The sequence below is a fragment of the Boleophthalmus pectinirostris genome, unplaced genomic scaffold (assembly GCF_026225935.1).
Source record: "Boleophthalmus pectinirostris isolate CB_2022bp ecotype Guang Dong unplaced genomic scaffold, ASM2622593v1 HiC_scaffold_16, whole genome shotgun sequence".
Classification (NCBI taxonomy): domain Eukaryota; kingdom Metazoa; phylum Chordata; class Actinopteri; order Gobiiformes; family Gobiidae; genus Boleophthalmus; species Boleophthalmus pectinirostris.
The window spans coordinates 19,601,545-19,615,975 of record NW_026571095.1 but is presented as its reverse complement, the minus strand read 5'-3'; the positions used below and the strand labels follow the sequence as shown (position 1 = coordinate 19,615,975).

Here is a 14,431-nt window from a genome sequence, read left to right as displayed (position 1 = left end):
ATAAACATAGGGAACTACATATCCCATGATTGATTTCAGTGCAAACAACATGAAGAAATATGTTTTTTTACTTGAATGCTTGGGATTATGACGGTAATAATTCACACCAAAATCTTGTCAAGGTATTTTAAAAGCAAAAAAAGTGTCTAATCTACAAATATATCAGCCTCTTCAAAATATTGCAATAAGTATCTTACCATGAGATGCATAACAAAGTGACCCGAGCAAAATGTCAACTTCATTCTTCAATTTCATTGGTCCAAGGATAACAATTTCCTTCATCATGATATAGAGCTCAAGACTGAAAATAAAAATACATAAATAAACGCAGGCCATGTTATTTTTGCATATGCCATGGAATAACCCAATTTCGCTGATGAACACATTTTAACAATAAATAAATATTTTGATTGAAAAGTCAGGTATTTTGGCATCTTGTAATCTAGATTCTATATTTTTTTATAGATTTTTTTGAGGGGCAAAAAGTTATTATTAGGTGTGACGACACAATCCTAACTTTTCTGTTGTTTTATTGGTTGGGTCACAGTTGATCACAAATTCAAATCATATCATAAAATCATATTCCAGGCAGAGAAGCGTAAACACCAAACATGTTGTTGTTTATTATTGCATTTAAGTCAGTCAAGGAGACAACAGCAATAAAGTTATTTTCTTGTCTTGTTGACTTTGAAACTACTGAAACAGATATTTTCCAAACATAATGAGTTTGTTCTCCCCATTGACCAGCGTGAATGCAGATTAACACTATAATTGGCCTTTATCATATTTCTATTGCTTTATGCCCTTGACTATGCAGATGAAGCAAACAAGCTATGCAAATGCACCTTTTTTTCTGTTCATTTAAATCAATGTGAGCCTATGAAAGCCTATTTTCTATTCACACACTCTGAGAGGGGATTGTGTATGTAAATCAATGATTAAAATCCATTTCTCATTTCATCTTCGTTGCTTATCGGCCCATAACTTTGACTGAAAAGACGCGCATTCTTTTTTTCTCCTCCTCCATTTTAAATTCTTCTGTTGTGAATGAACAATTGCCTTTTATCGCTTTGTAACAATTTGTTATTTTTTCACAATAACCGCCCTGATAGGAGAGGGGAATAGGGCTGGAACTGTGTTATTGTCAGCTGAAGTGCATAGCAGCGACAGGTGCACATGGCTGGAGGCGGCTCAGGTCTAATTTTACACAAGAGCTTTTCATATAATCTTTTAACATTAAATCTACTTCTGTTCTGAGAAAAAGAAATGATTCACCTTAATCTGGAAGTTGCCATGGACACTACCTTTATCCTTCCGCTTGTATGTTTTTCCATAAGGCTTCCGCTCTTGACAGAACATGTAGTTATTTATAGGAAAAATATATAACGACATACTGAATGCACTAATGGGGATCCAGAATAAACAATAGTATGCAGTGAGACTTTTCTTTTTTTCTCCATTGAAATGAATTGGATTTATATTTAGTGCCAATCACAACAGACGTGTGGGTTGGTAGCAGTCAAAAGTAAAAGTAGGAGCAGTGGAATAAGGTGGATACAGTTTTTGGTGGCTGGTGAATATACTAGTATATGGTGTAAAGAAATGCATTTTTATGTGGAATTGTCATGTTTTTTACAATATAACTTCCCAAGGGATGTGCCTGGGGTATTGGTTATTCAAACTAAATTAATGTGAGAGTTGATGGTTGCCTGCGAATCCACCAAATAAGCAAGACCACTGACACTGACAGTTGACAAAAAGGATAATTGGTGTTTTGCACAAAAATCCTACTTATTTAAGGTAAGTTCTTCTTTCAAATGGAAAGAAGAAAGAAGAACTCATCCATGCTCCAGCTTGTGATGTCATCATGTGGTAATACAGGTAGAGCGCCACTGTTTTTAAAGTCCCTACACCTTCACAAGAATTACTCAGCCCTGAAATTGCTCTGCTGAACTAAAGGTAAAAGACAGCCATTAACTTGAAACTACCACTACAGTACATGACATCACAAGGTGGAACAGACCATTTAAACTTTGGAGCTGTAGACAAACTAATAATAAGGGGTACTCAGACATGTGTGAATGAAACAAAACACAACCCCAGGGGTGTTTTTGAGGAGGTAACAACGCTGTAACACTGCTAAAAGCTCACAAGAGTCAATTTTGCATAATGTGGAAACTTTAAGTGATAATTTTTTTATGTGAAAATAGCCACATTGCCTTGATGCCTTAAGACTAAAATAATGTCGCAGTAGTGTTTCTCCAGTCCACATTTGTCCAAATAAAACAAAAAAATTAAAACAAAACAAACAAAAAGCAGAACAACATCATTTACTGTACATCCTTCAGAAATCCATAATCTGTCTGTGTCATCTTCCATCTTCCTGTTCTGTTTAAAGTTGCTTAAAAACTCAAATAGTCATAAAACTGAACTTAAACAACATAAATCTGCCTTGTACACGAGCTACTATTTAGTGATATTCTGTCTGACAAAGGCTGCCTGTCTCTATATCTCTCCATTGCTGAGTACCTTCTCCTCCCTGTCATATCAAGCCACATGTGCTGGGACAGACTGTCAGAATTTCACTTTTTTTTTTGGTCTTTTTGTGTCCTTGTTGTCCTCCAGCTGCTAAAGTGCATGACCCATATCTGTCTGTCTACTGCCTCTTCTCACAGCCGCGAGTGGTTAGACCTCCAACACCCAGAACTGACACATAAATACTTCAAATGACAGAGGATGGGGGCAAATTAAAGTGGCTGTGTGACCTAACCCAGTCAACCACAATAAAACTGCACTGGATGAAACTAAATGATTTTAATTTGTTGTTACAGTTTGGATTTAACTGGAATTGACTGACATCCTCAAGCAACAGTTTTGTTTTTTGTTATTTTTTTTATTACAAATGGTATTGCTAAAAACCCAACCTTTTTGTCTTAAGGAACAGTAATAAAGATAAAATGCATAAAACCCTTAACCATAGTTTGAAAAAAAAAAAAAAAGTTTAAAATGCATCTCCAGATCTGTGGAGAGTTGCCCCTAATCACGTATTTCTCAGCAATAGAAACACTCGTAATGAATAAATGCTAGATGGATATGTATAAAGTTATACCATGGAACATTCTAGGCAAAGTAATAATATTTCCATAGAGATAGGTAGTGCATCCTCCACCAGAAAAGGTGCACAATGCACCTTTAAGAGTGAAATACGCACATGGCAAAACACACATACAAAAAAAAAGTAAATCTTCTTTTAAAAACATATAATATTTTTCTCTGGGTTCCAGTATCTTAATCAAACTTAGTATATTATTAGATTCAGCAAATAGATTGAAGTAGTAGTAGTTATGTAGTCCGTTGTCATAAGGTGAAATATTTACACAAAAACAAATGATAGACAAATCATAATTATTTAGAAATCAGTGCACAGCTTCATTTAATTCCCTCAAATGTGCTTATTGAGAAGTAAATGACAAGACTTTTACAAACACTCTTTTAAATTGATGTACTTTTCATCATGGAGCTCTGTGATTACTTTCATTCTGCACAATTATTTAGCAGAATTATTCCAGCTTTGGTCACAGCGAGTTCAAACCTCTAAAAGTGAAGTAGTGCAGACTTCATTAGAGATACAAATGTGTTGGGTTGAAAAGCTGAAAGTTTTAATGGCCAACCCCTGAAGGTGAACTGACTGCACTGGCTAGAGTAACATGAGAGCTGCGTTTAAACAGTGTAGGTGTTATTGGCTTAAGTGCATTTCTAACCTGCCTTTTATATTGACTTTTACCTTTGGCGTCTCAGCACAGATCCATTGGACTTGGCACTATTTTCACCAGTAATGAACAAAATTAACTAAACTTTTCTGGTGGATGGTCAGCCAGCTGCTTGTCTCCATGAAGATGTTGGTGTAGATTAGAATGTTCCACTGTATGGCATTAAATTTAAAGATATGCATGAGGCCAAGTTACAGATCAGATTTATAGAGAAGTGACCACGCTCACAGTAAGAATAGTTTTCAATGTGGTTTTGAGCAGCGAAAGCATCTCTAATTATTAATGCCAGTTTGATTTTTTAGAAATATCTCCATGGTAACAAGGTAGCATATGCACCACCAGAAAGTTACTCAGAGCAACTTTAAATAACATATAATAATCTTGGGTGTGTGCGTTGTTGTTCTAGACTGACTTTGTTGTCTGCACTTGTGTCTTCTTAGGGTGGGATGATAGCCCTTCTACTGTCCGTGCTGTGCCTGGTCCTCATCCTGTACACTAGGAGGCGCTGGTGCAAACGTCGCCGTATCCCCCAGCCCCAGAAGAGCGCTAGTGCAGAGGCGGCTAATGAGATCCACTACATCCCGTCTGTGCTGATGGGGGGACAGGCCCGCGAGAGCCTCCGGAACTCCAGAGGACAGGGGCCCAACTCCAGCGGGACTCTGAGCATCAGGGAGACTCCCATACTGGATGGGTACAAGTAGGGTTCAGAGCATGTACACACAAAAACACACACAATATAATAATGCACAATTTATCATCATCATGAACAACAGATTATGTAGAATGTAAATACAACACTGACATTATAGACATTTGACCCACAGCATACATTTGAATCTGATTTACTAATAAGAACAGTTATATTGCCCAGCCATTATTTACTGATTTGTTACACTGGTAGTGGTCTGTCTATGCATCCTAGTTTTAATGTCTTGCCCAATGACACAGTAACAGTTGTAGTGATGACACGGGGAATCATTCTACCAGTATTTGCAGGTATTTATGTGCTACACTAGTTAGGAGGTTAACAATAAAAAGGTCTCAGTAATATCGTGGACCATCACAATATATCAAATCACACGTTTCTTTGCTTAAATTCATTGTTATGGTGCAGCAATAGCTAAAAAAACGACATCAACCATGATCCTTTGCTCCGTTTTGATGGAAAATACATGAAGAAATAACAGTTCTAAGCACTTATAAATATTAGCTCTTTGGATTAAGTCTTGTCAAAGCATTTCAAGAGGAAAAAGTAGCATGTTCACAATTCTGTTTGCCTCCACAAAATATCCCAATAAATATCGTACCGTGAGATGTATATCGTGAAAATATCATATCGTGAGATTTGGATATTGTTACATCCCTAACACTAGTAGTTCTCAACCTTTTTTGCATACCCCCAAAGTGTTGTTTACCCTATGAGTACCCTCTAGTTATGAGTACCCTCTATATTATCTAACAGTTTTTTTTTCTTCTATTATAGCCAATAGCATGTAAAATATAATACTAAGAGCCTTTTAGATTCAAATACTGTTCAGTTTCATCTTTTTTTTTTTTTAAATCTGAAATCATTCCCCAGGGGTCCACATGCTGTCAGTGTGATTGGCTGTTGCTGTGTCACAGGTATGAGTACGACATCACTGACCTGAGGCACCACCTGCAGAGGGAGTGCATGAACGGAGGGGAGGAGTTCTCCAGTCAGGTGACCCGCACCCTGGACTCACTGCAGGGCTGCAACGACAAGAACAACATGGACCTGACGCCTGGTAAGAGCATGTGAGCAAGGAGCTAAGAGAAGAAAGCAGGCTCTAACATCAGTCAGTCATGAATAAAAAAGGAAAGGAGTAAGTTGCGGTTCAGTTCATCACTCATGTAGCCTTACAAGACTAGCTCAATCAGAAATCATCAATACTTTTACTACAACTTTGTACATGTACTTACAATAATTTCATTTTACATTACTCTCAAAGGTAGACTGCATCTTTGAGAGTTTTCTGGTACATCGGCAGCCTACCCATCTGCACAAAAATATTATTGCTTTACCTGGAATGTTCCACATTATGGTCTTAAACATAGCTTTTGTATTTAACGCATTACTTTTATTGCTAAAAACATACACGGACATCGGACCTGTACCTCCACCTGTAGACTGGTGGAGTTACCTTCTTGTCTTCATGGAGATAGATAAGTCTTAGCACTGTGTAATATTCCAGTCAAAGCAATAACATCTCCATGGAGCTATTATGAGACTGAAGCTCATCACCTGGGACCAGCTGGAATAGGAGCAATTTAATATTAATGACGTTCTACATGTAAGAAATTTGATAAATAGCGATGCAATTATCAACACAACAACATGACAATTGGATCCTTGTGTCATGTCTCTAAACAATTAGCATCATGAACAAGAATAATCAGGTTACATGAATACATTTTTTTTTTATGTCACTATAATTACTCTGTGTTTTATACCTGTGGGTTTGCTAACACACAGTGATTAAAGGGCTTTTCCATCTGCCAAGCATTTTATAGTAGTAGTATATAGTAAATAATTAAGTTATGGTGGAGTTTAGCGCTGTCCTGTTGGGATTGAGTCTGTGAAGCGAAGTTGTTTTGAAGCATGTGCCCCTCTGAATGTGAATGAGGGCCGCTTCTTGGCTGTGCATTATTCTGAGATCCTTTATGATGACAGAGCGCTCACTCGGTGCTCCTCTAAAGCCTGACAGCCCCGCCTCACAGAGCAGTAATCCTGGGCATTATGCATTTAAGATAGAAGAGAGCTGTTAGTGCAATGGACTGGAAAAAATGGAGGATGCAAGCGTGGACCTATGCATAGAATATTCATACACACAAACACTGCAGAGGTCAGTCAGTAATTTGTATTAAACCTGCAAGATGTCACTTCTGACGCCACTGACCTTTCCTACACACACAAAGCTCATCACGCTTTGTTTATTTGTTTGCCACAGCTTATCAGGTATTTTAATGAAAAAAAAGGAAAAAAAAAAACATGTTGATTATGTTGAAGAAGCACATACCTGAATGAGTTATTTTTTCATATTTGTTATCAGACATTTTGTTGACTGTAAATGAATAGCTCCAGCTCATTATAATTCAAATTATTATTCCTACAAAAGTTAAGTGAACAGAATTTGGATGACAAAATAAGTAATTTCTGGAAGAAAGTTAACTAAAATTTTCATTGCCATTGCAGTTCTTTAGATGTTGGCTTTGAATGTGAATTAGAAAATAAAAGTGTTAGTACAACTACTGCATGCAAAATATTTTCATTTGAGTTTTTAGGTGAAAAGAAATTACCTGGTATCAGAACTAGAAAGCCTATAGTTTTTGAGAATTACCACTACTTAGCTTGTGGCTAATTGTGACTGGCTAACCCACAGATATTCTCAAATCTTTCTTGTAAACCTTCATTGATCTCTTAGCTGTCTTTGAGTTACATGTACAGTGATAATGTTCCTTTTGTTACAATTTAATTAAGTTTGTAGCTAATTACTTGTCCACAAGCTGCTCGTTTTCTTTTTCTAACTGCACTATTATTTCAGTGTGGGCACAGCCTACTTTGCTCACTGTGCTTTGTACGATTGTGTATCTTTTGCGGCCTGCAGTGAGTGACAACACAAAGTTGGCTCTGATGAACAAATACAAGGACAATATCATTGCCACGAGTCCCATCGACAGCAACCACCAACAGAACACTCTGCTACCCCACAACACGTCCACCAGCCAGCGCAAGAGGCTCTCCAGCAATACCAGAGGTGAGTCACATACACCAAAGCCTGAGGAAAGCAGAAAACAGACAATTTCAGTTTTTCTTTCTGTGAAGATGTAGAAGTTGTCAAAAGTATCGAAATCAGCTACTCGTGTGAGCAATTATTGCTACTAAAAAGTTACATTCACAGGCCAGATATGAACCTTTCCTGAATAGCTTTAGAATGATGTTGAGCTGTATCAAAACTATTAGTATAAGGCCACGTAAACTAGTATACGCCTATGGACCACTATCTGGACAAGTGAGGGATTTACGTTATTAGGTTCTTTTTTCAGAAGAGTTTCAACTGCTCACTGGTGGTTGAAACTGTCAGGTATGAAAACAAACTCTTGATCTGAAAAAATAACCTAATAACACAAATTATTGGAAGACCAAATGAACTGACTGTTTACACAGTTTACACAGATATAAGGCCACATGGTAATTTAAAAAGAAAGTACTATTATATCATGTTGAAAATGACATTCTGTTGTCTAAAGAAATAGTGTTATTTTCATTTTGGCATCAGATTCGGCAGATTCGGAGTCCTGATACTCGATACCGGTTTTGATACCACAATGGATGTAAAAAATTATTTTCAGTAAACATAATAGTTCTGATATAAATAAGGACCATCGTATAATTTTTGAATTTCAGTATCAGTACTTCAGCATTCAATATTTGAATTTCTATTTCAGATACAAATTTTAATAATGTTTTTTATACAAACCTCTCAAAAGTTTTAGGTTAAACACTATAAAACATAAAATGGAACAAAAAGCAAGATACATCATATCAAAGGGGGAAAGGTTTTTTTAAGGTACTGACACAACCTCAAATTGCACAAGCAGCCCCAAGTTTTGATAAAGTCTACTGTGTTCCACAATCTCCAAACTGTTCTTGAAATCTTTATTTTACTAGTTTGAACAAAACTAGGTCAACTTTTGGGATTACTAAATTGGGCGGTTGCAAATGCAATACAGTGCAATAAGTGAGACAGAAAGCCCTTACATGAACCAATCAATTATTTGGAAATATAGTTTAAGGAATTTCTCAATTTGTGCTTATGAATTGAGCTACTAGTAAGTACCTTTTCATTTTGCAGGTGCGATGATCAATGGCCAGAAACACAAATCTTTTATCACCAAGTATTTATCACAGAAGGCTCTATGCAGGCCAGAAATCACAGCGAGTCACTGAATGCCACCGCACAGTTTTAATCATTGACAACAGTGAATGCCCTTTACAAACTCCCAAGGACCATGAGGCATTTTCAACTCTTTAGACAGGGGTTATCAATAGCACGGCCGTCCAGGAGTGATTGTAAAATGTGTAGGGCATTTGAGGCCACCCAAGAGTCTGAAATACGGAATGAAAAGCACTTGATGCAATAGTGCTTAGTTTAACTCCTTACTAAGACATCAAGAAAAGATAAAATTAGGGTTGCCGGTGGAGCCCAATGTTCACCAATTATCCTAAACAAAAGAAAAGTACCTGTGACATTTCGAAATGCCATTTTGGAAATTTATAGTTCATTTCAGATCAGTGTTCTTCCTGTAAAACTTTGCTTCCAGAAGATTACAAGCAAATGTTCATAAAAGGAATCTTCATTTTTGTATTTTTTGTTTGTGCTGAACTCTCCTCACTTGTCCATTCATTGTCATTTCACTTGAAACCATCTAGCATTTTAATAATGAGCCCACACATGTCAGGATTCTATCAGGAGACTAATAAGGTCAGAGTTTCAATCCTATATAATATGAATTCTCTATTTGAGGATAGCGTCCACTCAGATTTGATTATGCAACAATCATTTGTCAAAACTATAGTATGTTTACTTTTTGTACTAATGTATAAATGTAATTATAAAAGCACTATGTAACTTTTCTGGTGGATGATTGGTCACTTCCTTGTATCTGTGAAGATAGTGAAGTGTTGCCTTGAATGTTCCACAGAATGGCATTACTAGTCTCCATCAAGGGTGGAATTAATACATTTTTTAAAATGACTGCAAGATAGATACATTTAATGCCACAGTGTGGAACATTCCAGGCAAATAAATAATAGCTCTATGGTGACAAGCTGAATTTTATCAAGGGGAAAGACGTTATTCCTAAGGGATTTGGTAAAAGCTTAAGATACCAGTTTGCCCCGTTAGCGGTGCATTACATACATCACGACCGAATAGGCTAAATGAAAAAAAGTACTTACCTACAGTCAAGTGAAAGAACCCTAGGTCAGACGGTTTCTACGAAGTGAAACCGGCTGATGAATCAGACTAAAAAGCTGGTGACGAACACCCTAATCCAAAAAGTTATACATTGCACCTTCAATGTCTTATTCACAAAGGAACACATACTGAATATAAATAATGACTTCCCACTCAAAAACTGTGATAAATTGTGATAATGAAGCATTGAGGTAGATACTGTTAGTTACTCATTTTCGTCACCTATAATTTGATCACACTAATATCTCCTGGTAGTAACTTGCCAGTGGCTCTTCACTCTCTTCCACTCCCAACCACACGACTCTTGGGCTTGTTTACTTCATTATAACTAAAAATTGACCACTGAAATGTCTTTGGCCACCCTGGAGTACCTGATCTATGAATGATGCTGAAATCGCTACTGGTGATAGCAGAAAAACATCCTTGCACTTTCTTTTATCCAAAATCCTAAAAGAACAAAGAGTTGAACCTCTAAACAGCTCGCAGTGTGCAGCCTGTAGCACTGGCAACTCCAAATGAACTCCAAATTTGAGAATGGAATTATAAAAAATAATGTTTGAATGAATGGCACGCTGCAGGGAAGTGGTTACTTTTTGAGCTTTAAATGGAAGTGAGTCAGAGGTCCACAGCTGTGCACATGAGCCGGATCCGTGGTCATTTGTTTTTAATGGGGACGCAGTAGGATGCTTCACACATTAAACGCCACACTTATTTGGTAGTCTTCTTTGGTGGTCGGACTGATATCTGCAGACAAACAACCCAAAAGGAAAGAGCGAAAAATGTCTTATCAGTGGTGAAGTGTGAAAATTGCTTCTCAAAGCAGGTGAGAAATTAAACAACTTGGAAAGGTTTTGGTAAGGACTATTTTATGAGCTGTTGTGCGGGAATCATTTCAGGGAAGTAATTTTTGCACCTCTGCCTCAACCACTGCATACTGCTGTTGTGTACATGGGCAAGACACTTTTAACCTTCTTCATTGAGTTATTTATGTATTTATTTGCTACACAGCATTTTAAAATCTTATTTGTATAACCTGGAATCTACATTTTGTTGTGGTGGAAGTGGGATAGGGGGTAGGTGAAATCAGAAATTTTCTGAATATTCAAGCCCTAAATGCATAACAATTCAGGATTACTCAAACACATAAATTAATCAAAAAAATGTAAATTAAGTCTGAGTAATCTAATAATGAGGGAACACTGTTATAACGAGTAAATGTTTATAAAAGTAGATTTTTTAGCATTTTCAGTGGCAAAACAAATACATTCAAGGGAATAGTGTTTATGTATTTTTTAAATCCAGAAATTAGTGAATCTCGCAATTGTTTTGTTTAGTCCAAGCAAAAATAATCAGACAATCCTTCTCACTGGTTATTGGCCAATTGTACGTAGAAAAACATTTTATCCATGGTCTGATTTGAAGCCACATTTATTCTGGATTGGTCTCAAGTTGGCTGTTATATTATCTGCTTATCACTGCTTTGTACCCAAGCAACACTACGAATATTTAAGTAAGCCGGCCTTTGTTCCCCTCCACATAGCTGGCAAGATGATAAACACTCATTTAACCGAGATGAGAATTTTAAACAAGACTCAGGCTTAAAATGTAACTATTATATTTTCAATGCAGCCAAAGCTTTCAGATGTGCTTACCAATGCACTTAATGAACAAACAGCTCTACTCCGATAGCAATTTCAATTCACAGTCCTCCCCTTTAAGAGACCAGCTGCATTTAAATGCGAACGCCGAAGCAAGCAATTAACTGTGCTTCATGGTGTTTTGTGTTGCGCTTTTGTGAAGATTCCTGTCAACTTTTTTCATCTTAAAATATGCACAGGTACAGCTATTGTTGTCGATTTAGTTTCCTTTTGCTGAAGAAGAACCTAACTAACACACACAGTTCGTACATCAGCACATTTAAAGACGTTTCGTGTGAGGTGGCGAGGAAGAAGAAAGCGCAGTTAAATGAAAGAACTTTGGTGTGGCAAAGCTCCGCTCCCAGTCGCTGACAGTGGTTTGGGTTATTAGTGCTGAGCCAGTGAGTCCCCGTCTGTTAAAGTCATTACTGCAGGTGAAACGATGCAGCGAAATTAAGCAGGGAGCAGTAGTCAGGTTGTGAGAGACTGTCAGATGGAATTAAAAAAAAAAAAAAAAAAAAAAAAAGACCACCCAAGAATTTGTCCTGTGTAACGTTGCTGGTGGTGGGCACACAAACTGTTTTTGGTTGTGGTGGGAGATATAGAAATACGTATGTCAGTATGTTTTGCATTATCTTGATTTCATTGTATTTTAGCAACGTGTCAATAACGTGCTAAAGTGTGCCCTGGAATTTGTTGGTTGAACTGAACAAAATCGGAAAATACCATAAAATCAACAATAGCAGCGAAATACTTTACACCCTTGTTTGGAAGATTACACTATTGTTACACCACTTTAATCAGCTATTTTTGTTGTCAGTCTTAATTGTTTTAATTATAGACAATATACTTGATATTTACATTTTTTTAATCACATGAACAACAATGACAATATTATACATTTTTCTAAATATCCACCACTGACATCAGGTTGTCTCCATGCTGATGTTGCATTCCAATTGTCCCTTGAAGTGGAATTTTCTGGGTTTTTTTTGTCTTGTAAATTTAAACTTGACCACACAAACATGGAATTCTTAATTTGGAGACTCGAGTAGCATTTCAGAAGCAAAATCAAGAGCCAAAATCAAGTTGTCCTCTCAAGGTTTCGTTTTTCAGGTTTCGACTTTTTAAACTTGTACAGAACTCCATTGCAGAATTCCTACTTTGAACCCTGAAACTTCAAAATCAACTTTCAAAATTGTTGTTCCCAGTGTTTGGTGAAAGTGAAATTAGCACTTAAAAACTGATAGAGTTTAAGTTATTTTCATTTTAGTTGTCCACCTATACTTTCTATGAACCTGCTCCTATCCCACCTATGCAATTTAAAATAGGTAATTTTATGTTAATGTTTCTAATATGTACGATGATCTTATCACAACAAAAGCCAAAATCTACTCTCAAATGTTGATTTATACACTTATATTTGCGCAGGTTAAGAAATGAACTTCACTTGCACTCTTCAACCCAACGCTCAACATTCATATTGTCATTCTCCATGGAAACACGTTGGAATTTATTCAAAGTATGTGAATCAGAATTTCATATTTTTGGTCGTCCCATGCAGGCAGTCTAAGATGGCATCTCTTCTTCTCTTTACGGTACAGTGCAGTAAATTCCTCCTGACTTGTTTGTGCGACTGTCCACTTCTGCAAAAGTACATTACTATTCCACTGCTATTGTCTTCCAACCTGTAGGAAAGATATATATATTCAGTCTTATAGTTTTGGAGTGCTGCATAGTAATATATTGTTTTTAGAGAAAGCACCTGCATAACATACTGATAAAACCTACTCCCTCCTTATCATACCCTGCCTCACTTTATTATCTTATTTTAAGTAAAGAATAAATAGAGAATCCAAATTATATTGCATTGTGAACGTGTATATCTTTCTTTCTGAACTTTTAAATGCTGTTACTGATATAGATTTAATATTATGGTGATTATTGTGACTATATTGGTGAGTGAGTGTTGTCCTATAGAATTTGAGAAGGCTATGATAAGGTAACACATTATAATAACTACACCTAATTAGCCTTAATAAAGCATGATGCAAGACTAAATTCAAAATGAACAAATAGTTTAATAATATAGATTTATTTAGGTTAGAAACTACATAATTGATACACTAACCCTAACTCCTGACACTGATAGACAATTGTTTATTATGAATTAAGTCTTTCATTTCATTTATTAAGACTAATTAAGGTCTAGCTATTATAAATTGTAGCTCTGCAGTAATGATGAACACATTTATTCGAGACCATGCCATCTTCCCGTTTCCATTTCCATTTAGTTTTAAAATTGCTTTCAGAAAATTCAGCTCTGCTCAAACTTTGTCCAAGAGTATACAGTACATACAGTAACTTTGGAGAGAGTAAACTTTTGTGTAGTCTCAATACAGCACACATAATGAATCTTTCATAGTAAAGTTGTGTGCTGCCCCACCTGGATACTAGTGGGACTGCACAACACTGAGAGCTGGTCTTAAGCCTCCAGCTGGCCCACGGTGAGCTCTTTCTTTGTACTCATCTGCCCTGGGCGTTTCTCACTGATACTGGGTGCATCTTCAAGTTTATATTGAAAATCAACTGTACATGAACTTTATATAAGTCCTTGTGAATACACATTTTGTCAAATTTGAATCTGTTTTAGAATTTTCATTTTTTATGCTGAACAGTTCAATGCCTTTTAAGTAGGGCCTTTTTGAATGTACACAGTAACATGTCTTCAGTTTTATGTCTGGTATGTATTTTTGGTACACATAGGCTAGTGTAGTGTGCTAATATTGTTATATATGTTGTGGAGGTGGAATAAATTGGAAAGTGAAACAAAGAAATGAATTTGACAACTGTTTGCCTACTTCTACTACCATTACATAAATCTCTAACACTATAACTTCTATTACTTCTATAATTGCTCTTTCTATTACAAGTATTTCTATCAGCCTGTACAATGGCTGCATTAAAAAAAAAAAAAAAAACTATAACAAATTGTTTGTAGATCATTATTTTGCATTTTGTTCAT

General features: G+C 36.4%; 1 protein-coding gene across 1 annotated transcript in view; it reads left to right on the top strand.

Moving 5' to 3' along the window:
• The window catches only part of astn1 (astrotactin 1), a 362,355-nt gene that overhangs the window by 66,461 nt on the left and 281,463 nt on the right, over positions 1-14,431 (top strand). Inside the window, exons 3-5 of the mRNA XM_020936068.2 lie at positions 4,211-4,461; positions 5,394-5,536; positions 7,397-7,546. Of these exons, the coding sequence (XP_020791727.2) occupies positions 4,211-4,461; positions 5,394-5,536; positions 7,397-7,546 (544 nt within the window). The remainder of the gene's footprint in view (positions 1-4,210; positions 4,462-5,393; positions 5,537-7,396; positions 7,547-14,431) is intronic.